At 40.2% G+C, this 25319-nt stretch overlaps 1 protein-coding gene across 1 annotated transcript in view; it reads left to right on the top strand.

The window, feature by feature from the left end:
- The window catches only part of LOC131060759 (uncharacterized), a 297226-nt gene that overhangs the window by 231148 nt on the left and 40759 nt on the right, over positions 1-25319 (top strand). Inside the window, exon 17 of the mRNA XM_057994137.2 lies at positions 14501-15298. Within this exon, the coding sequence (XP_057850120.2) occupies positions 14501-15298 (798 nt within the window). The remainder of the gene's footprint in view (positions 1-14500; positions 15299-25319) is intronic.

The raw sequence follows: 25319 nt of genomic DNA, 5'->3' as shown, positions 1-25319 counted from the left end.
GTAGAGAAATGATAGAATTTGTCCTAGAATGTGAATTTCGCTCCTCACCCTTCCAAAGGGTCCAAAGCGAAATTCTTAAAACCTCTATTTTGCTCCAATTTCGCATCAAACCTAGTGTTGATTGAGATTAAAGGCATCCTTAGACATGCATTTGAGCAAGATGTGGTCACAAAATGTGAAGAGTTTGTCCTAAAATGCAAATTTCGTTCCTAACCCTTCCAAAGGGTCCAGAGCGAAATTCCTTATAGGTCATGTCCTTGGCCAAGGTCCAAAGCGAAATCATCTTATTTGGTCTTTTTGGAGGTCAAATCAATGATGTCTTCAGGAGAAAGCGATTCAAAGGTCAAGAGAAGTTCAAAGCAAGGAGATGATGAAATTTGAACTAAAATGCAAATTTCGTTCCTGACCCTTCCAAAGGGTCTAGAGTGAAATTCTTATAGGGCCTGTCCCTGGGGAGGATCCTAAAGCAAATTCCATTTTGATCCCTTTTTGTTAATGATTTAAGGTAAAAGTGCTATGACCAAGATAAATATATCATGTGTGCTGAATCATCTTTTGGTTTGTTTTGCAGATGGAAGAAGGTCAGGTCAGGTCAGGACAAGGACGACCTATTCCAGTCCCATCATCATCAAGGACATTCCAAATGCATAGAGGAGGACTCAAGGTGTTTTGAGCGTTGGAAGACTATAGGTGTTCAAAGAGTTGCAAGCTATCTCCAAAACCTTCATTTCGCCACATAAAGGAACCACATGATGACAGAGAAGAAGGATCTTACAAATACTTCAAGGCAAAGTATGCTATCAGAAAAAGAAATGACTTGACCATGTGAGGAAGCCTCATCAAGCACATGGAAGTCAAGGAGGTACATCATTCTTCGCATCAAGGATAGAGGAGGATCAACCAAGATACAAACGTCAAACAAGGTGGCATCCCAGTCACTTTTCCTCTAGTCGGATTGGTCCACCTCAGCATGTCCCGATTCAATGTACCTAATTTATCAGGGACGACACAAACTTCGGTGTACCTACCCCTGCTTCCTATTGGTCCACACTCATTGAATGTAATTTTCTTATTGGCTAAGGAAGTTTGTTATAACAAACCCTAATTAGGGTTTCTATCTTGTAATCCTAGCCATTGATTCTAAGTCAATTAGAGCCATCAATTTGTAAAGGGGCTCTCTATGTAAGGCCCTGCTCTTCATTTGTAACGGTTAATAGTCAGAGAATAGTTAAGAGTTAGCAAAAGAGAGATAGTCAATAATTAGTAGCTCAATAGTAGATAGCATTTTAGAGTAGAGTAGAAAGAGAAGGCAAAGATTGTTGTCAAGACATTATGCAAAAGACATATAAACTTCATTGAAGGAATGGTGAATTCTATGTGTCGATTCTACAATTTGCATGGTCTCTATACTTCTTAAATGTAATTTCATGTTATTAGATGAATGGAAGAAATTTATATATCCATACTATTAGCGATTTGTTGATTGCAAACTTGCCTTGCGTAGTCAACTGGAATCATTCAACTTAAGCTTAACTTCAATTATCGCTTCTTCATTGATATGCATCAACCTGATGGTGTCTATGCTTGTAGCGATGATCTAAACATCATAAAGCTATCCTTAGAAGATCACACTAACCTTGTGAAGATGATCATAGCATGTCAAAGCAAGACTTAGTTAGAGTTTCATCAAAGGTCATCCATTGCTCCTACATTCTTAGTGTTAGAATTAGATTCCTCTCCAACCCTTATCCTTTTTTCCCTTTTTTAAAATCAAGGATCAGTAAAGACCCACGTTCTAGTGATATCCAAAGTAAATCAGACGCTCAGGTCATCAAATGTAAGTCCCCTTGTGATTCCAGCAAAATCACATCATACCGCAAGAGCTTATCCACACGTAGAGACCCTACATATCAGAACCTTGGAGTTGCTCCAATTGATCCTTCGGCGAGCTCTTTAACAATCGGGGAAAATTTGTTCAAGAGACGATAGGATACCTTGGTAGTGTATTCTATGTTCGCATGTGCATAAAAAACACATCAACAGGATCCCAGACCATGCGCGGATGCTGGTAGCCATATCTACCGAAAGCTTGACGCCGCACCTTGACTGCGAGCACCACTTGCAAATCCCCAATCAGCTTGCGTTGTTCCACTCTGATATAAACATTGCCCTGCTCAGAGTTGAGGAATAACTCATCAAAATCCAACTTGCTTTCTTCGTATAGATGCCACTCACAAGGAGAGATGACAATCATGCATGCCTCATGCTCAACCAAATAAACTTCGTATTCAACCAATTGTAGAGATTTCTCTTGTAAGGGATTATTGCTAGAGTTCGCATCTCCATGAAGTTGATCAATCACTGTTGGCTTGACAAATTTCATTCAAACATCTTCATCCTTGCAATTATCATGAAAGTTTAAGTGTTCTCCACATGAAGGGACAATTGTTGTCTCTGGCTTGTCCATACCCTCTTGTCGCTGGGGTGAACATGTGAACTTTTCTCCATCTTTCTTTGATTCTGATTGAGTTCCTATTTCAGGATCCAACTCCTCTTTTCTTTTCCTTACACAGTACCTATCAAAGGATTCGATAGCCTTGATCTCCTCAGGTTCACTTGAGCATTAATCAAAGATTCTGATAACCTCCTCATGCACAGGTATTCTTTTTATTATCATAACTAGATATTCTTGAAATGTAAGAAGATTCTTCCTCTTTTGATATTTGTTATACCACTTGGTGATTTAATTGGCAGCAATTTCATTATCCCTTTTTTCCATTCTTGTAGTCATCCTAAGCATTCCATAGGCTGGCAGGATCTTGGCTCTGATACCACTGTAATGTACCCAACCGTACGGTACCCAAATTTCCACCACACGTCACATACTACTATGTTGTATTGGCGCTCTCTTATGACATAGTATCCGAGTGTAGCACCCGAGGGAAGTACCCGAGGGAAAAGTACCCGAGGGCAATTACCGAGGGAAGTATACCTGAGGGAAAAGTACTTGAGGGAAGCACTCGAGGGCAAAGTACCTTCGACACCTTCGACCCTCAATCAACGACACTTGATACCCTTCGGCTTCGGATGCAAGTTCCACTCGTACGGAAAAGTAGGCCGCCACTTCCAAACACTCCGTACAGTATTGTTACTTCCACTGAAGGATCCAATCATAGATAATTCCTCCGTCGATAAGATTATTGTAGGTAGGGGAATGAATTATCAACACAAAGTATGCACCAACAACATTGAATGACCAAGAACTAGATATTTGTAATTATATTTCCACACGTTAGAGATAGATGCAAAAATGAAGTACAAAGTGAAATATCAGAAATGATATCTCCAACGGCAGACTAGGGCGGCTGCTAACCACCGAAACTGCGAATACAAAATAGGGAGGATCTTGCACCTTCGAAACTACAACACTGCCAAACTCCAATTGGAATTCGTAGATACAAAGTAAATATAAAATTCACCATACCTACAATTATGCAAAACTCGGCCTTATAAAGAGCTCTAGGAAGTTTCTCGAAGGGTTACAAGCAGGATGACAATAGTTTATTATTTTACTAATTTGGGACCCTTTATTTAATAATTAAATTAATTAATCAAATAAGCCCTTATGATATTATTTAAAATTTAGGACCACATAATTAATTAACTTAATTAAGTCACTTAATTAAAATTGGGGACATTACAAAATAATATAGTGTAGAATGACTTCATTTGGACGTCCACCAGACTTGGGAAATAAAATCGGACTTAGGATAAATAACATAATATTTTCCTTCCTAAGTCATTCCTCCAAAATATAATTAATGAAATAATTAAATATTAAACTTAGAATAATGTAATAATATTTAATTAGCAATTATAAATCAACCACTGATTGCTGCCAAATCAACCATGTGAACGGAAGTGTAGAAAACACTAATCTGAACTGGATTGGAGCTTTGCTCAAGGCTGCCAAAAATAGCACTGCCTAAACTGACTCTTACTAGAAATTGTAAGTCATGAAAACATCTCCGAAAGACATGCTCATCGAACCTTGTGAGAGAGGTCAGAAAACCCAGAAAAACCTCAAAATCCAGTCAGTTGCCACCAACTTACTAAAAAGAGTAAGTTCATAAATCACTTCGGAACAAAATGCATGTTAAACCACCGTGAAGCTCTCGAAAATCCTGGAAGGAATCCTCAGTTCTATTTGCCAAACTCCAACCAGAGCATCCCTAAAAACTGCTAAGAATCCTCCTAGAAATTAGGAAACCCTAATTCCTCATTCCAATCAGCCTACGGGTCTTCGGAATAGGCCAATGGACCATTGATTACTCCTCACTGAGAAGAGGACATTACAGTTTGACAAAGCCTCTCGTGGAAATCCGGGTATGTCAAGTGCAGGGTATCATCCACTCATGTAAAAAGAAAATTATTGCATATAAAACAGTATGCCTGGGATAGGCCACAAATAACTTAGCAGAATTCCATGGCTTGATTGAAGGCCTTCTACTATGCAAGTCATTAGGTATTTCAAAAGTGGAAATTGAGGGGGATTCGACAATCATCATTAATGCCATTAGAATGAGAGATACGCCTAATTGGAAGCTAAGTGGCCTTCTTGATCTTGCTCCAGTGATCTTGGATATAATGGAAGATTACACAGTCAACCACATCTTTAGGGAAGCAAATGGACTAGTTGACAGGCCGGTTAATCGGGGTGCGGATGGAGAAAATATAGTTGTGCATGAGCTGTCAGCCAATTCAACATTATGTGCCACATAGGTCGGATTTGATACAAATACTCGAAATGACATCGACAGGGCTTGATATGAAAGCATCATTAAATGAGGTGTACATGGTAATTATTTCCTATCGAAGCCAAAGATCTAAGGATTGCGGACAGATTTAATCTCACCTCAAGGTTGCATTTTTTAAATTTTGGCAAGTTGATAAAGGCTTTACATGTATGTGACTACCTCGATATCGTTTTCATCATTGTGTGGTGGTGTCATATGAGGTTTGTAGCTTTTATAAGCAGGCTTGTAATAGAAGCTTTAAGGTGAAATTTGGCAAAGCTCAGTATTTGACTTGTTATCTCAATGGAGTCCACGTTGCGCTTACTCTCAGAGAAACGACAAATGTCATTTCTTGGCGCTATCAAGGATAAAAGATGGGCGGAGATTCTTGAGTCGGAGGATGATTTGGTTAACAGATCAGTTAGGCAAATCTTAGGGGATGAGTTAATTGAATTGGACTATCGTTATCGGGCGAACATGGACATCCCTGCGGTGTTTGTGTCTATCCTACTGGTGATGGGATTGCCAAAATTTGAGGCAATAATGCTATGTCGTGCCCTTTTTCGAAAGGAGATTTTGGGAAATTTGAATTTGGTTGTAGACAATGTGGATGAGGAGTTGAGGGCTCCATACCCAGAGGATTATCTGGTGAGGGTTGGGTCGAGGGACTTGTTGGTGTCTGTTTTATCATCTACCAAACATTAGAATAGGATACTCGAAGGTATTCTATCCTCTCCTGAAAAATCACTACTGATTCCAAGGTCTATATGTGCGAACAAGCGACTTTAGTGAAATAGCTTCTTGGGTAGTGTATGCTGAAAATATCAAGGGGGACTTACGTTAACAAATGTCTTGAACTGTTGGACTTAGATGGATTTAGCAATTTTAGGCTCTTTTTTTTTTTTGGAATTTTTGGGGATTTAGACTTCCAAAAAAGGAGAAAAGAGATAGGGTTTGAGAAAGCTAATCTAATCCTACGAACTTCGAAGACGGTATCAATTGGGCGCTCTCGAGAAACCAAACTTTGCTTCGCCACACTAGGGACAACTACACAAAGCCGGTGCAATCTTCAATGGATTGTGCTTATGATTAAGGTATTGGGATGCACAGAGGATGGGCTCAGACTAACTTTGCACGGTTAAATGGAAATCATCCATTCACCAAAAGTATGAGCGAAGATACACCATCGATTGGCACTTATCAAATCCTTCATTCAAATTAACAACAAAGGAAGCAAATCTAAATTAACTTTAACGAAGTGTTGAGGAAATTAAAACCATGCAAATCATTCAAACAATAGGGATTACAAAGCCTTAAGAGAAAGCGCACATGCAATATATTATCTGGAAATGACCTTACGCAACAATACATCAAAAAACCTCACCCTCTCCAAATGAGAGGAGGTAGCCTTATATAGTTTCTCAAAAATAAATGAACGGTCGAGATCAAACAGTGATCAAGGGCCAAGATTGAAAGCTCTAAACCCTAATTAAGGTTTCCCAAAACACTGTCAGCTTGAATGAATAAGAAAGTGACATGTGGCACAGCTGCTAATCTCACTGAGGTGAGTGTCCACTTTCCTCTTTCGCAGATTCAATGTACCTAGACACAATAAGCCTGACCTCCTCCATAGTGACACTTGGCAAACTGCTAATCTGGAAGTCGATGATGTCCACATCATCGGTACATGTGGCGAGGATGCTTTCCCACTCAACCGCTTGGGCAAGAAAGTTTTCATCGATGAAGATAAAGTTTGCAATCTCCAAAAGATCGCCCTTGTCAATCATCCCTGAATCCTTGAAGAAGCTTGACTGAATCCTGGCTCTCAGGTTCTCTTCCTGCAAATGCTTGTCCCTTATACTCTCTTTCTTCCAGATCTCAGATGCTACATGAAACACCTTGCTTAGGATCTCCCTGACACTCTCCTCTGTCTCAAAGCACTTAGTCTCGGATTTCTTCAAAACTTCAATCCGGGTGACCAAGGCATAACACCAGGTGTTGAAGTCATACCTATCTCCGGCCTGTATGATGCCTCCATCCACTAGACTTCTCTTCGACAAGCCTCGAATAACCTTCAGATGCGGAAGTATTTCATCTTGAATTTCCTCTACGTCCTCCCAATTGGTAGCTAGATCCTGGATACGGCTGATCAGCGAAGAGGCCGACTCATGTGCTGACACTAAATTTTCTACCAGTATATCAGCACGTGCTAAAGCGTCTGAAATCCACTCCTTGGCCCATGTGAACATGCCCTTCATATCTTCATAATCCTTCATCGATTCCTGCTGAAGAGGCTGTGGAGGGGTAACCGGGATCTCATGGTTAAGTGGCCTGGTAAGATGGAGAACGTACTTTCTCCATTGCTAGTTTTCTTCTTCAACCTTCTTTCTCTTCTCTCTTTTTTGAGCTAAACTTGCCTTCAGGGCGTTACAAGAGTCATCGAAATACTGGACCTCTTGGTCTTGGGTGGGTTTACCCAACTCTATAGTGGTGATCTTGTAATCATCTGCGGCAACATTGTCCCTACTTTTTCCTTCTTTAAGCACCGCTATGTGGTCTGTCTTGAATCCTGCACTATCTCTTTGAATCAAAGAAAACTTTCTGGCGGGCTTGGGTGGTTTAGCTATAGCTGGCTCTTTCACCTTCTCCAGAAATGCTGCTGTGATTTCTTCAGAACAGGCCTCCTTGGGGACCTTAGCCTTTATTCTTTCCCTTAGCCAATCAGGGATAGTTGATTGCTCTACAGTATTCTGGTCAAATCCATCATCTGTCCCTCCTAGGTTTGCAGCTATGCCATCTAAGAAGACTATGGGAGATGTAGGCGTTTCAATTTGCTCTCTGTCCGGACTTTGGACAACTTCTTTCATTACTTCCTCAATCGAAGGAGAAGGCACTCTTACTTCATCATTAACCATGCATATGTCCATCTCCTGTTCCTCAACTACATTCTGATCAGGTACGATAGAAGTGGCACTTAGGATGGATTGGCCTTCGCTGGACTCCCATCTTTCCCCTACAATCTTCTTTCCTGTGACCTTTACGGAGCTTCCAACTAACTCCTTCCTCTTCCGAGACCCAACACTTTCTGGATTCCGGGCATTACCTGCAGAGGTACAAGGATTGGAGGACAAAGAGTCATCCACTCCCATCAATTCATAGGTCAAGGCCACACCTTTGGACTTTAATTGCCTTGTCCTTTCAGATGTCCACCACCTAGAATACTCAACCACCGTCCTCATGAGGTCTGCTAGATTTGATTTCTCTCCCTTTGCCCAATCTATCAAAACTAGTGGTTCATTCTTCATCTTTTCAAAGCCCGGCTGCTAAAGCTCAAGGCTATCCTCTACTTGGTCAGCAACTCTGAATACCTTTGTTTCTCTTACCATGCTCAAAGGAATCCTCGACCAAAATCTCTTCCCGATCTTGAAACTATCGGCTGCATTAGCCCAATAATCTTCTAGATCAGCCCTTTGTTCAAATGTCATTCCTTCGACCCTCTTTATTTTGTGGAATGGATTGAAATTCCTTCTTGCCTTGTACTGATAAAAGGGATATCAGGCCAACTCCTTCTCAGTAGTTGCAGCATCTTGTGACGATGGACATGTTTCCAATCCATTACCAATTGTAAGAGAGGAAGTTCCTGCCTTCTTCTGTTTATCCCTTTGAATCGCCATATACCCCTCCAATTGCCTCATAACCTCGAGTAGCACAACTCGGTTGGTAGGGTAAGCTGGAAGCTTATAGGGAGACTCAGAGAATACCCGAATCCTAAGGTAAGTGAACTTTGGATATTGGATATACCAATACCCGAATCGACTGATGAAGTCCATAGACTCTTGAGAGAGTCTCTGGTGTAGTCCACCTTGCAACGTCTGCGTGATGTGCATGAGGAAGGTATCATTCACTCTTTTAAAATGGAACTTTTCTTCCATGTGGAACTGCGGATAGCAATCATAGACTGGAAACTGGTTCTCTTTGTTCCCTACTTCTCCTCTGCAAATGAGACCTCTATATCTGTAGGTTCTGGCCAAGGAATAAAACAGGTACGAACTCATGAAGAAGGTTCTATTTGCTTCTAGGTTCCTCAGCTGACCATCCAAGTTGTCACTTATCATCCGCGCCCAGTCTATCATTTTTACTCCATTCATTATTTCATTAATGAAATAATACATCTAGGGCTCGAATGGAGCACCTTGAGGATTTCCCATTATCCTGTTCAGCAGAACGATCATGTCTCCAATGTCTTCCTTGAAGTATGCTCTCACTAAGCTCTTCCTTTGAAGTTTGGAGGCGCCTTTCCTTGGCTTGTCCAGCCAGGAATGGTTGACAATGGCATCATATTCTTCCAAGTGGTCCTGATACATGCTATCAACTTCGTCCTTTGTCACATGCACCGTGTTGTGATACTCTGGGATCCTGAAGGCCTCTCTGATGGCCTCATCACTTATGTTCGCCAGCACTCTTCCATTAGGCGCAACAATGTCTTTACTAGTGGGGTTGTAATGCTTAGCACATTCAACTACTAGTTCAGTGCACTGCATGGCGGGGAGAAAGCCAACAACATGCATGATGCCACTCTTCATCATCTTTCATGCAGTTGTGGTAGGCACAAGGTTGTGCAGACCAAACATTCGCTTTTTAAATTCCCTCAGATTGATGTGTCGGAGGTTGGTGTCGCTAACATTTTTCCATTTCGAAGTCATCCTTGACTCAGGAGGAGCATCTTTATCCACTTGAAATTTCATAGTGCCTAGAATTTGCCATCAGACAATGAAACCTAAGTTAGGAATTGATTCGTAAATTGAAGAAAATAAAGGGGGCTGCGAATGGCTAAGTGTTTGAAGATTTCAATTTATTTGTTTTTTAACTTAGCCATAAAAACTGAATTTTCATCTGTAAACTTCTTCAATTTTCAAGGATGGCTGTGATCACAATACCATACTACGTGCTATAACTCAAAACTCTCCTATACTTAGTCAAAAAAAATGATTTTTCTTCACTAGAAATTCGAATAAATCCACTAAAAATCATTTTTCAAAACTCTGAAAAAACTTAGAAAATACAGAAATCTGCATCGTAAATTCAACTTCACCTTCGAATTGATTGAAGTAAGGCTGGAAAATTCTTTGGAAAACTCAGAAAGGATTAGCTATTCTTTCTTATACCAGCTGGCTTCACTCAAAAATCTGTGAATCCTTCGTCACGAAGTTCGTCCAACTACCAGCAGTATCGAAATTTTCTCCAGATGAACTCCAAACTGCCAACACTTTACTTTGCTCTCCTCAAGAACTTCGAACTTCTTGGTGTGTAAAAATGAAGTTACAAATGAAGTATTTGTAAATAAAGTTGAATTCCCAATTAGAAACATGCAAAATCCTCCAACTCATATTTCTAAATCTAACTCGTATTTTGGGAAAGTGTTGTCATCTTCTTTAGTTCGAAAATCCTTCACTTATGCAAGTTTCTAATTTGTTTTCAGTTGATTAATTCGAACTAGGCTCATAAAAGAATATCTTCCAAAGTTTCTAATTTAGAACTTAGTTCGAAAATCCTCTTGATTTTGCAAAATATCTTCTTTCCCATTTTACTTTTGAGTTTCCATTTTAATTTCCCAGCTCAATGATCTTTGAAAATCTCCTTTTTCCAACTTTCTAATTTGATTAGGAGTTCGATTTTCTTAGAAGATTTGATGATATCACTCAAAATTTTATTGACTTTGCTTGACTTTCATGTTTGGGCGGACTTTTGGAGGCTCATTTTACTAAGGCATAGGGCGGACTTGGATGCTACCTCCACCAAGGCAGACTTTCCAACTATCACCAAGGGGGCAGACTTTGCTTGGGCTTCAACTTCTCATGAGGGCAGACTTTCTTGACCTCTCCTTGGGCGGACTTTTGTGAAGGCTCCCACATAGGGCAGAATTTTAAGAGGGCATCTTGGAGGCTTATACACCATTATGAATGGACTTTAGACATCCCTCTACATGGCGAACTTTGGAGGTGACCCTACCTAAGGCATAGGGCGGAGTTTTAAGAGGGCTTCTTGGAGGCTTATACACCATTATGAGCGGACTTTAGACATCCCTCTACATGGCGGACTTTGGAGGTGACCCTACCAAAGGCATAGGGCGGAGTTTTGGGACCATTCTACAAGGCGGACTTTGAGCCTTTCCCATGATAGAGCGGACTTTGATGATCTCTCCTTGGGCGGACTTTTGCTTCCCCTTCACCATAGCAGACTTTGACGCACTTCCAATCATGGCGAATCTTGATCATCTCCCCATTGCTAGCATCTTGGGCGGACTTTGATGTTACCTCATCATGGCGGACTTTGAACATCTTTTGCTTGGGTGGGCTCTCTGAACCCCTGTCATGACACTCAACCTTATCCATTAGCTAGCTAGAAAAATTTTGGAAAATTTCAAAATTTCACATTTTAGCCAAATTTAACCAGATTAACTAGAAATTTGAAATCCATACTCAGGTAAATCATTTGAAGCATTATGACCCCTAAAAAGTAGGGAACTGGCTTTTTAGGTCAAAACTTGGAAATTTTCGATCCCGGTCGAAGTAGGTCAGTGGTATCAGTGCAAACCCTAGATTCCCATTCTGAAAAAGCAAAAATCAGACATCCCTAAAAAATAGGAAAAACTTTCTAAAAATAGCCATATCGGGGATTGGGCTAAAAATGCCAAAAACGAAACTTCCTAAAAAATAGGAAAAAAGAAAAAAACAATTTTTCTAAAAATAGAAAGTTGTCCGAATTTATCCAAATCATTTGCGATCTTCGTCCTTTGGCCTTTCTAAGCACTTTGGCGGTGTTCATACTTTGGAATCACGGTTTGCAAAAACTAACCTTCAATCCTTGGGACCTGAACTGCTCAAAACTGGGCAAGGCTTGGCATAACTGAAGTGGAAGGCCATGAGACACTAACAAAAACCCTAGAAAGCAGGAAAAGAGAGGGTCCCCATTTGAAATGGGGCTACGTGTGAAAAAAGGTCACAACAGGACTCGGGAGCAAATAGGGATCAAATTCCTAAAAGACCCATCCTCATTGTCAAGGATGTGGCAACCGTTGAAGAAAGGAAACCCAACATTGCTAGAAATGTCGAATTCCTATAGATGTGGCTCGGTCAGAAGGCGACCCCGGGTGGAGATTGGTGGAAGGAGTATATGATTGTAGAAGGGTATGCTCCATGGTCCCATGAGATGGCAGAAGCCAGAGAGGAAGAGGAGGTGACTGAAATTCTGCAGAATCTGATGAAGAAAAGTCATGATCGCGCTGGCCCCAGCGAGCTGCAGAAGGAGGTGATTCAAGCAGCCAAACAACCTCTCCCTCCTCACGGGGAGTGAGTCTATGTGGATCAGAGTCTGATGAAGGTGAAGGGTAAAGGCAAAAAACGAGGGCCAATTCCTAGAGGCTCTTCTACAAATAAGGCTTAATTTTCATTTGCATTTGTAGTAGTATATGCATGAATTTTTGTATAGGTAATCATGCTTAATCGCTAGTGCCAAGCACTAACACCTGATATTAGGTAAAGAGCAGTTCCCTGAAAGTGTCATATAGGGCACTCTGATATAGATTAATTTTGTTTTGAATGTGTAATTGCAAGCATGAATTTTGTATAGCTATTCATGCCCAGTAGCTAGCAATAGGCATAGGTGCCTGATATTAGATGGAGAATAGCTCTCTAGAAGTGCCGTATAGGGCATCCTGAGATAGATAGCAAGCATGAACTGCAATAGTAGTATTTTGTAAGACTTTTTATTATTAATATAATACCACTTCGGCTGTGGCTTATCAAAAATAAAAAAGTTATCATTATTTTATTGAAACCCACCAGACTATATAAAATGCTGAGATAGTCATCAAAACTAAACCCACCGACAATGCTAAAAAATAGTAACCCTGCTAGCTGGCCCAGTCGGTGCTAGAAACTTACTGAAAATAGTAAGTATTGGAAGACTAACCCAAAATTGCTCCAAAAAAGGGCATTATGCTCATAATAATGGTGGGAGCTCAACTAACCATCAAATACTATCAAACCATTGGATAAACTGCCTCCAAGGTTCCCTAACCCTGACTCATTAGCCTATGAGAACCAACTGGATAGGCTAAAGGTTCACCAACTCAACTAGTTAGGAAGGGGACATTATACATCCTCATTTCCTAGTAATTCCAAAATTTGAATATCATCATAAAAAACATGAATTTTTTTCTTATCATTTGAAACAGGTGTAGAAATTATCAACAGAAGTTTATTTAATTTAGCAGTAGTGAGAGGAAATATAGATATATTAGAAGAGACTAAAGAATTGTACTTTGATTTTTTATGTTGTGCCACTAAAAATTGATGTTGAGTGCATTAATTTTTTTAGTTAAATCTAAAATCCTATGGTTAATCTACCCAAATATCTTGAATTATACTGAATATACTTCTTACTTATCTGGCAATCAACTCGGCATCACCAATTACCTTTGATGCCTCTGCTTCGTGTCCAACTGTTGTATCTTGAAGAAACCATAGAAGACAATCCATTTCTATATACTGCTGTCTATTGGAGACTGGAGTAACATGTAATATCATAAAGCATTAAGTAAATGTTTGGGAAATTTTCCGTGACAAAAAGTTGGGAACAATTAAATAAAAACCAAAGAGATCTTTCTAACAAGGCTATAAAAGTAGTGTTCCACTAGGATGCTTCCCTCCCAAAGAAGTTAGTTGCTTCCAAGATGGGGACATTCTTGGGATGGCAAGTTGACTTATCCTTGTTTTTTCTTATGTGTATGTTGGTTGCATGCATGTTACAAGAACCAGGAGCTGTGTGCAAACCTGTGAGCATGAATGTTATGTTATTACTATGAAACAAGGAAAGTATATTATCATAAAAACTTGGATTATAATAATGTATATAAATATTTCATGGGCATATTGCATGACTGAAGCTAGTACACAGTGCACATATGTTCTTAGTTGTTCATTTACCAAGGAATGGCCGATTGAAGTTGAGGGATCATGGATGGTTGAGTTGTCTTTTGCAGCGATGTGAAAATTACATGCAGTTCTTAGCATATAGATTCTCATAGCTAGTTGGCTGGTGGATAACCATGGCAGAGTTGGAATCCAAACTAAATATAGTCTAGTAGAAGTTACAGAGATTTGAAAGGATTTTTGTTGTGAAGTACTAGATCAATAGGGGCTTGTGAATCACCTTGGTACTCTTAAAATTTCAATTTTGTTGGATTCTGATCCGCATCAAATTATAACAACAGTCAACCATGAGGGCAGGAATCTTGAATGGAACAAAATTGGATCCTTATGATGGAGCACGACTGGCTGGTTGTATTGTATGTTACATTCCATGATTTATAAATATTTAATATTTATCCATACATGAAATTATAGATGCAAACATATTTGCAAACAAATAATTTTGAAAGAGGAATCTAACACCCTAAGAAAAGAGACTGGCATCTCATTTGTTCAGTTGTTCTTTCATGCTTGTATGCTCGATGATTTTTGTTCCTACTCAGTGTTATATTTTTTCAATAGGATTTGATTGTAGGGATGTATGATGTATCAAGTATATAACAAAGCACCACTTGGAATGAATTAGAATCTGGCACAAAATGTCTCAACATTGCAATGAATGTCACATTTTACTATTGTGGTTGATTTCATGAACTTTATTCTTGAATGCAGATTAACAATTTTCCTATATTAAAAAAAGGTATTTTTCCATGCTTTTGGAGAGCACTAACTGATAATGATAAAGGAGGAGAGGAGCACAGTTATGCCTTCCGTTGGAAAGCTTTCTTCCTTGACAGACTTGAAGTTCACACTACAAGCTGCCATATTGCAAAGGTCACACGGCATGTTGTCCAAATAGAAGTGACTCATCTTATTAAACCAAAGGATGTTGAAGATGTGGCACTTATAGAGAGGATGAGCAAACAAAGTCATTATTCTTCAAAATTAGAGCAGGCACCATCGGATAAAACAACTGACCATGTTGAAGAAAAAGTAAAAGGTGACAGCCTTAAGCAGCTTGAAAGCAATCCCTTTTGGTTCAAGGTCAATGTTACATATTGGGCATATGGAACAGGAGATCTAATTCTGCAGTACAATGTAGAACCAAACAAGGAACTTCCACCTCTTCCACGCATTGGCCTAGAGTTTGGGATAGATAAGAGTTTTAAGCAAGTCGAGTGGTTTGGCAGAGGACCCTTTGAATGCTATCCAGATAGAAAGCATGCAGCTCATGTTGGAATATACAAGAAGGATGTTTCAGATATGCATGTTCCATATATTGTTCCCAGTGAGAATGGTGGCAGAGCAGATGTCAGATGGGTTGCATTCACAAATCCTCAAGGCATTGGTCTATTTGCTAGCTGCTATGATGAGTCTCCTCCAATGCAGATGAGTGCAAGCTATTATAGCACTGAGGATTTGGACAAAGCAACTCATGAGGAGGAGCTTAGAGAAGGGGATAGCATTGAGGTTAGTAGTTTCTTGCTTTGCTTCTTGTTGTATCTTGAAAAAGTAGATGAAATAAAATTGTGATTTCCTGATCCTCCAACACAAGTATCTCACTTTTATCTCCATATCTGTTTGTGTCCATTTGCTTATTTGTTATAAATAATTATCAACAAAGAAAACTTCTGGATATCAGCAGGAATCCTATACATGACAGTTTATTTCTTTGAAAATGAGAAGATTATATTTTAACAGAATCATTGCTAGTTCAAGCTAGTTTTTCTTTCTTTTAGATGATTTTTTTTAAATTGTGTATCATTTACCTGAATGTTTTTAGACAAACTTACCTGTCTTGGTTTTTACCGTAAACTATATTATAAACTTAGTAAGAGTACTTGGGAGAAGTATTGTTAAGATTTTTATAAAATGACAGTACCAGTTGAAAGACTGAAACATGTCTATTCAGCATTTTGTTCTTCGAAGTCCTTGAGTTCTCATGGTATGAATTGCATTGCAATGCACACAGATAAGATAGAGGATTAACAGCGTTAGAACTAGACTTTAATTGAAACAGCTCTATATTCTGGTTATATTAGAGCTGAGAAATATTAATCCAGAAAGAGAATATAGATGATAAATATTCGTACTTCATAAAATACTTACAAATGTTACAGTTACCAGGAAACTCTAGTTTATGACCAGGTCCTTGTCCTTGTATCCACGAAATTTGGTGACTATATATATATATATATATATAACCATACTCTTATTCGTTTATTTATGTATCCTAATTTTAATAGTGTCCTTGCTTCCCTTATTGTAACCTGTTCCCCCACATCTCCACGTCCATTTTTACAACTTAGAAGTAATCCAGAAAGAGAATATAGATGATAAATATTTGTACTTTATTAAATAATAGTAACCTAGAAAGAGAATATAGATATTATATATCTTAACATTATAAAATACTTACAAATTTCATAGTTACCAGGAAACTGTAGTTTATGACCAGGTCCCTGTCCTTGTATCGACAAATTTTGGTGACTACATTTAAATAGAATATAGTCATATTCTTACTCATCTATTTATGCATCCGAAATATAATAGTGTCCTTGTTTCCCTTATGGTAACCTGTTTCCCCACATCTCCACATAGCCATGCTTACAATTGTAGAAGTTTATTAGTCATGCTTTCATGAGTGTTATACCCTTTATAACACTTCGTTTTGTATGTGAAGGACTCTGCTTGCTGGTATATAACAATTTCTATTTTTGTTATGGCCAGTATATGGGGAATATACCAGTTATAGTAGAGAATAGCTTTAGCCCTCCTTACATAAAATCAGCTTCATCCCTTCCCGTTGTTGAAATTCTCATTCCTTCCCGTTGTTGAAATTCAGAAATGCTTTAGGCATTGATTAAAATCCAGGCTATTCTGAGAACTTGTCCTATTTTTTTGTTGCACCAATGGAATTTCGAGTTTTTTTCCGGTAGGTTCCATTGCTGTTGAAATTGGTAAGCTATTACAGATGGCTTTGACTGCAGCCAGATGTTTGTTGGCAATTATGGGTTTTGATAGGCTGAACTAAGGTTTCTGGTGCTTGGTCTGGTTCTGTATCTCTATCTGTATCGTGCAATCGTCAAGGTGAGATTGTCTGTTTATTGTGTTTGTGACATGGAGATAGGTATCGCTTTTGCTGATTTGTGGTGTGTTGCTAAAAGATTCCATTTTCTGAAAGGCATTAGTTAATTGTCCTAATAGGTGTAGGCAATGGTATCTTGAGGTGTAGAGGGATTGCTTGAGGGTTAAATGTTATTCATGGTTGAAGGATGGGCTTGGAAACCTGCAGGATTGTTATTGGTGTGGGTGGTTACCTAATCTGAAGCTATTGAGAGGCTTGTTGGTATGCATTGTGTCCATTTACAAATACTTTTAGAGCCAAGAAGGTATGACCATGTTAACTTGTGGAGATCTCTACTATATTTGAAAGAGTGGCCACGATTAAGGTTCTACCAGCAAAATTCATTGGCATGATATCTACAAGATGGTGTTGAATTAGCATCATACACTTGGACATGAAGGGGAGAAAGAAGTGCTAAAAAATCATCAAGTTCTTAGGATCTTATGAGTATGATGATGGGCAAAGTTTTCCTATTTGGTTTTTTAGTAAGTGTTTTCAGTGTAGGAACTTCGCAAGGGTTGTGCAATCTTGCATAACCCAAAAAATATATGTTTGGTTTTCTTGTGTGCTTTGTTTTTGGGAGGATTTTCAGAGTTTTTGTTAGTGTTGGATTCTCAGTTTTGATTGTAGTTTACATCAAGCTTGAGAATGCATATGCAGTGCTGCATGGTAATTGGTTGAGTTTTGTTTGTTGCATCAAGATAAAGGCCTAATTAATAGTCTTGTGTGTGTGCGGTAATGCACAAGGAATATTTTATCATCTAGAAGTTGTAGAGTAACACCATTAGGTTGAATGTGTTCATAATTCAAGATTTGCCACAGCATGAAGTTCATTTATTCAAATTATAGTGGTTTTATTTTTCTTGGAGGATAAGAGGAAAGCATCCCATGCTTTCTGGTGAAGAAAGGGCCTGATTGGGTTTGGAATCATTCTTGGGGTACAAGTGTACATGTTTGGTGATTTTGGTGCCATGACAATCCTTAGTGAAGAACTATTGCTTTGCACCAAAGAATAGAAAGATTTTTGATGCCCATGAATTGATGAAAAATGTTTTAAAAGATAATTGTTTCATGAGGCTGGCCAAATTTGGTATGAGTTTCTTTTAAAGGGTTTGTTTGATAATTGCCTATACAAACCAAATGTTTGAGACTCATTTGAATTGTGGGGTTGGAGGAGAAAGGATAGAGAGCTTGGCCATCAATGGTAAAGGGATGTTTGTTAAACTTTTGTCCACAAGTAGATCATCGGAAACATCCATTTATATACTCAAATCTACTAATTTAAAACTTTAAAAATCACAATAACATTGTTTACTCAACATCAATAATCATGCACATGAGAAGAACACAATAACACACAATATTTATGTAGAAACCCTTACAAAAGAAAACCACAACAAAATATTGCTTTATATATAGTAATCTCTTTACAAGCTTCGTACGCACCAACCCACAAGAGACACCAATCCCCTCCACTCTTTGTAGGCACCAACCTACTAGAAACACCAATCCCCAACCAAGAGTTTGCAAGCACCATGTGATGTCCCCGATATAATTAAATAATACTTTATTGTAAGGCCCAAATTTAATAACACATCTTTCGGGCCCTTAATTTAATTAGATTAGTCAAGTCTTAGTTTGGCCCTGTCGGCCTGTTTGTAACCCTTCGGGAAAGCATCCGGAGCCCACTTTTATGGCCGAGTCTGTCATTTGTGTTGGTATGCGAATTTGGTATTTTTCTTTATATGTGCGAATTCCAGTTGGAGTTCAGCTTGTCTGTCATTTCGGAGGTGAGAGATCCTCCCTACTTGGCATCCGCAGTTTCGGTGGGAGTAACTCCTCACCCTATTCTACTTCTGCTCGGAGTCTGTGTAATCTGTTGTGCGTATATTATCAATATAATTTCTCTTTGCATGTGCGAATCCTCAAATTATTTCTTTCGCAAGTAGGAATCTCCATCTAAAGTGTCTTGTGTCCAGAATATCAATAATTCATTCCATTTCCTGTGTAAACCGTACTTTCCAAGTGACAGAGGGCTCAAGGGGGAGATTGGCGGTTATTCACTCACCGTACATTCCCAGCACAACATACCGTACAGCCAACACCCCATGCATAACATACCGTACAACCAACACCTACTGTACGTCCAAACACTCACCGTACGAACAAGATCATTAACTCGCACACCAAAGGGAGGGACATCGTACAGACATCACTGTTCATCCCAAGGAGGCCATGCAAGGGACACTGTATGGACATCACCGTACATTCCAAGGAGGCCACGCAAGGGACACTGTACGGACATCACCGTACATTCCAAGGAGGCCACGCAAGGGACACCGTAGGGACATCACCGTACATTCCAAGGAGGCTGCGCAAATTATTCCAGAGGGGAGTTTACCGTACGTAGAGGAGAAGTGGTTGAAGAGTTTCGTACAGTGTACGAAATCTTACAGTGGTATCAGAGCTGGTGATCTTGCCAGCCTGTCGAGTAGTGGATGCAAGTGTACACTAGAAGGATGTACCGTTCGGCCGACCGAATGGGGGAACCATAGGATCCTACAAGAGAAGTCATGGCAGTATTAAGGGAGCTAACCAGAAGCCAAGCTCAGCTCAACGACACCATAGCCAAAGGGGAGCAACGACAACAAATCATGGAGGAAACCTTACGACAATTGGCCTTGGGAAAAACGAATGGAGAACAGAATGGGCAAGGCGACGATTCAGTCACTGAATGTTCAAACATCCAACGCTCACATTCACGGCCGCTAATGCCGACTTTTCCTCAGAAATCAGAAGCGCCACACAGGGAGCAAGAACCCACCTTTCAGGAGATGCAAGCACAGTTGAACCAAGATTGGAGGGATGCAAATCTCGAGGGGGACATATCCTTCAAGGATTATGCTGAGCTCCAGATGAAATACTCGAGCGGCAAAAGTTGGGGCCATTATGGTCACTATAACAATGATATCAAGCGGAAGGTTGGCAAGGTCAACCTATCATCCTTTGATTGGACTAGAGCAACCTCAGCATGAGCTTGGGTTCAAAAAGCAAATACCTACTGCCAACTCAATCCAATGCCTGAAGATGAAGCTATCAAGTTTGCAACACTTCACCTAGAAGGAGTTGCGCACGAATGGTGGCATCATGGGATGGTCACTCTCGACCAAGACCAGATAACTTCCTATGCCGACTTCACGGAGAATCTCATAGATCGATTTGACGGGAAGGATCCAGAACTCAACTTCAAGGAGTTTGCGCAACTAAAACAGTTGGGACCTGTGGACAGTTACATCACAGAATTCTAGAGACTATCCATGTTGGTAACAGACATCTCAGAGCGGAGATTGGTGGTCTTGTTCATAGACGGATTGATGGAACCACTGAAAGGTTGGGTGAAAGGGTTCAACCCCAGCACGCTCACGGAAGCAATCAAAAATGCCCGTAACATGGCAGCATCTTCCTCTTCCAGAAATTTTGCACATACCAAACCACCTTTCGTTCTGAAGGAGAAGGATAATAAACCCTTTCTGAAGAGGTCATCGCTCGATGAAGCCACAAGACAGAAACTCAAAAGGAAGAAGCTTTGTTTCACCTACAAGGAGCCATGGGAACCAGGACACCGATGTTTGGGCAAAGGAAAGATTCACTATATTGAAGTGATGTCCGATGGAGAAGAGGACCATGAGGAAAGTGAACCACCAAGGGAAGAATCTACCGAAGAAACCAGCCTGGCGGAGAGAATCTCTACATTGGTACGGAGGGGAGGCATCATTGCCACACTGGCGGGTACCCCGAGGTGCAGTGTATTTAGGGTACGTGGTACACTCCAAGGGCAACGAGTCCTTGTAATGCTCGATAGTGGGGCCTCACTCAACTTCATAAACTCATCACTCATCACTTGAAGGGGTTTGTGTACAAAGGAGCATGAAGGGTTCGATGTCAAGGTGGCAGGAGGCAATCTCCTATCATGCACTCACCTGGTTCCGCAACTGAGCATCACCATGGGAAATTACACCGTGACCGACGACTTCTTTGTAGTAGATTTGGATGACACGAATGTCATATTGGGCATTCAATGGATGGAGACCCTCGACCAGTACACGTAGAGCTTCAAAAGGATGGAGTTCTCATTCGAGGTGGATGGCAGGAAGGTGGTTCTCAAAGGAATGTCGAATGGTGGCTTGAGGGAGATTTCCGCCAAACGGATGGAAGCCATCTTCAGACATGATGAAGTAGTCTGGGCAGCACATTGCTTGATCTCGACAAAACTTGTGAAAGAGCAACCGACTTACTACTAGGATGAGGAACTTCAGTCGGTTTTGGATAAGCATAGTTTGGTCTTCGCTGATATTCCACCTGGTATACCCCCACACCGAGGGTTTGAGCCCACCATCGAGTTGGAGGAAGGAGCAAAACCCGTTATCACCACACCCTATCGCCACCCGAAGAAGTTCAAAGAAGAGATAGAGAAAACGATCTAGGAACTCCTCGATAAAGGATGGATCTGGCCCAGCTCTAGCCCATTTGCGTCCTCGGTGGTACTGGTGAAGAAGAAAGACAAAACTCTCGGAATGTGTGTCGATTACTGTGCACTGAACAAGAAGACTATCAAGAATAGATACCCCATCCCAAGGATTGATAAGTTGTTGGACGAACTACATGGCACAGTCTATTTCTCCAAGATTGATCTCCACTCCAGCTACCATCAGATCCGTATGAGGGAGCAAGATGTGGAAAAGACAACCTTTCGTTGCCATTACGGACACTATGAGTTCTTGGTCATGCCGTTTGGATTAACCAATGCTCCGGCCACTTTCCAGTCCTGCATGAACCACATCTTCAACAAGCAACTGCGTAAGTTCCTACTGGTATTCTTCAATGACAGACTCATCTACAGCAAGACCTGGGAGGAACATGTGGGACATTTGGATGAAGTATTGGGGATTATGGAATCGCAATCACTGTATGCCAAAAGGTCTAAATGTGAATTTGGATTGACCGAGGTCCTATACATGGGTCACATCATCAGCGCCCAGTGGGTACAAGTTCACCAGGAGAAGATTTAGGCAATTTTGGATTGGCCTACACTCAAGACTCTCTCAGAGCTGCGTGGATTTTTTGGATTGTGCAGTTATTATAGAAGGTTTGTGAAAGGATTTTCACAGCATGGGGCACCACTGACAGATCTGACAAAGAAAGGATTCTTCCATTGGAATGCACAGGCGCAACAGACCTTCAACAAATTAAAAGAAGTTATGAGTACGTGTCTGGTTCTGGCACTACCAGACTTCACTTGCCCTTTCATCTTGGAGTGCGATGCCCCGGGAGAAAGCATTGGAGCGGTGTTGATGCAAGACCATCACCCCATTGCATTCGAGAGTCGGAAGCTCTCGGGAGTTGAGCAGTTGTACTCCATCTACGACAAGGAGATGCTCGCCATCATGCACGCACTGACGAAGTTTCGGCAGTACCTCGTCAGGGCAAAGTTTGTTGTACGAACAAACCACAACAGCTTGCGATATTTCTTGGAGCAGAGGGATCTGAATGAACAACACCAGAAGTGGGTGAGCAAAGTCTAGGCATTCGATTTCGACATTGAGTATGTGAAAGGCAAGAATAACGTGGTAGTTGATGCCCTGTCAAGAAGGCCTGCCATATATTCTTTATCCCAGATTTCGGCAGATTGGAAGGAACACCTGTTGGTTGAATACTCCAAGAATACTTTTGCCTGCGAACTGTTGGATGGTTAAGTGCAGGATGACCGATACAAGGTGGTTGACGACATCATTTACAAGGACAAAATTTATTTAGTACCCGAGTCCAAGATGAAGGAAACGATTCTGAAGGAAATGCACGACTCTCCCTTGGCCGGACACCCGGGATACTTGAAAACCTACAGACAGATCCAAGAAAGATTTTCCTGGAAGGGACTTAAGAACGATGTCCTGCAGTATGTGTGGGAATGCTCCACCTGTCAGCAGAACAAATTTGAGCACACCTTACCAGCCAAACTGTTGTAACCACTGCCGATCCCTGACCAAAAATGGGATAGCATTTCAATGGATTTCATTACTAGGCTCCCCAGAGTGCACGGAAAGGATTGCATTTTCGTCGTAGTTGATCGCTTGGCCAAGTATGCTCCTTTTTTTGCCATCCCCACAGGATACCAAGCAATTCAAGTGGCCGAGTTGTTCTTCCGTGAGGTATTCCCCTTACATGGTCTATCGCAAAACATAGTCAGTGACAGGGATAGCCGTTTTATGAGTACCTTCTGGATGGAGTTCTTTCGGTTGGCAAGAACCGAGTTGTCGCCCAGTACGAGCTACCATCCGCAGACAGATGGACAGATCGAGATTGTGAACAAATGGTTGGAGGGTTATCTCAGGAACTACGTCTCAGCTCAACAGAAGGCTTGGGTTCGTTAGTTACATTTGGGTGAACACTGTTGCAACACCACTTATCACATGTCGATAGGCATGCCACTTTTCAAAGCACTGTATGGTTATGAACATTCTTCATTTGTTGATCTGGCTTTGGGAGACAGTCATGCACTGAGGGCCAAAGATTGGCTTTAGGAGAGTTTAGACATCCTGACATCTCTCAAAGATAACTTGCAGAGGGCTCAAAACCTGTTGTCCTCAATTTTTGATTTCAAAAATTGGACTATCACATAGAAATTTTTGTTAAAAAATGAAAAAAATTACTCTATGGCACGCTTCCCGAGGCAGAAATTCTCCCCATCCTTGGACTGGATCGATCGTTGATCCATCCCCAAGCTACGTTTCGAATTTCATCGCGTTTCGAGTCCGTTTGCTATGTTTTTGCTTCAATGTAGGGGAATTTTTCAATGATTACTAGTAACTGGTAATTTGTTTTTCAAAACCCCCTTGAAGCTTTTAGGCTTGTAGGGGAATTTTTCTCGAATTGCAAGTTTTTATAAAAACTTGTAATGGGGGTTTTAAAACCCCCATTACAAGTAGTTTGACTTTAAGTTAAAATAAAACTTGTAAATGGGATTTTAAAACCCCTTTACATGTCTTTGTAACTTAAAGTTATTTTATAATGTTAAAATAAAACTTGTAAATGGGATTTTAAAACCCCTTTGCATGTTTTAAGTAAAATCACTTGTAAAGGGAATTCTATTTCCCTATTACAAGTAATTTTACTTGTAATTCCTTTTCTAAAACCCGAAATTTGCCTTAGAGCCAAAAATATGAACATTTTGAAAACTTGTTGTTTTGTTCCTAAAACCCGAAATTTCTTCCATGCCTTTGCAAGCTGATTTGGGTTTGAATTCTTTGGAGGAAATATAGGGATTCTTTCCAAGTGTAGATTTGCTGCAACTTTGAAGGATTCAAACCCTTTTTCTACGCATTTATCCAATTCGTTCTTTGCCATTTGTCCTCTTGAAGCGTTTTTGTTTGAATCACGCATTTATGCGTTTGGTTATGGTTTAAGGGTTGGAATCCACCTATTTCCAAGGCGTTTTTGGCTCTTCAATAGAAACGTTGGAATCTAAACTTCATTCAAGCTATTTTATGCGCATTTTTGGTTTCGGATTTGCCAAAAAGGCCCTAAAAACCAGTCACGTTTTTTGCAAGATTTCACACCTTTCTCATTTAAGGTATGCTTTCAATGCTAAATCGTTTTTGCTTTGTCTTGTAGTTAATGATGAATCAAATCAGTTTCGAACTACTTCCTTGGCATTTTTCATGGCATTTTTATAGCAAATCGGTTTTTCTTTGGTCACCATGCGTGGCTAAGTTTCCTCCTTTGTGTAAATTCTATTTAAAGGGCATCATCTTCCATGTTGGGTTGATTCTCCAAGTTTGGATTTCTTCTTAACCTTGCAAGGTAATTTTTATTTTTTGTATTTCTTTCTTATTTCTTTCCTTGCATTTTCTTGTTTAGTTTTAGTTTTGGTCATGTTCATATTGGGTTTATGAGAGGAAATTCCCCATTTTACAAAGAAATTTGTAAAGTAAAGTTGTTCTTCCCCTTTGCAATTCTCCTTCTTTACTTGCATTCGGGTTTTAAAAACCCAATTGCAAGCAAGAGGAAAATTTGTGTTCTTCCCTTTTTGGACAAAGACTTAACCTTCTTTGATCCAAAAGATCAAGTTTCAAAGCAAGAAAGATGTGTTCTTCCCAATGTGTTCTTCCCAATTTGCAAAGAAATTTGCAAGTGTGAAAAGTTCTACCTCAAAATGTGTTCTTCCCTTTTTGGACAAAGACTTAACCTTCTTTAGTCCAAAAATCAAGTTTCAATGACGAAGAAATCAAGTTCTTCCCAATTTCGGGTTTTGAAATCCAGATTGCAAGTTGAAAGTTCTTCCCATTTTGGCATGACAAAGTTCCAAGT

The sequence above is a fragment of the Cryptomeria japonica genome, chromosome 10 (assembly GCF_030272615.1).
Source record: "Cryptomeria japonica chromosome 10, Sugi_1.0, whole genome shotgun sequence".
Taxonomy (NCBI): Eukaryota; Viridiplantae; Streptophyta; class Pinopsida; order Cupressales; family Cupressaceae; genus Cryptomeria; species Cryptomeria japonica.
Note: the sequence above shows the minus strand (reverse complement) of the source record. Positions and strands in the feature narration are given on the sequence as shown.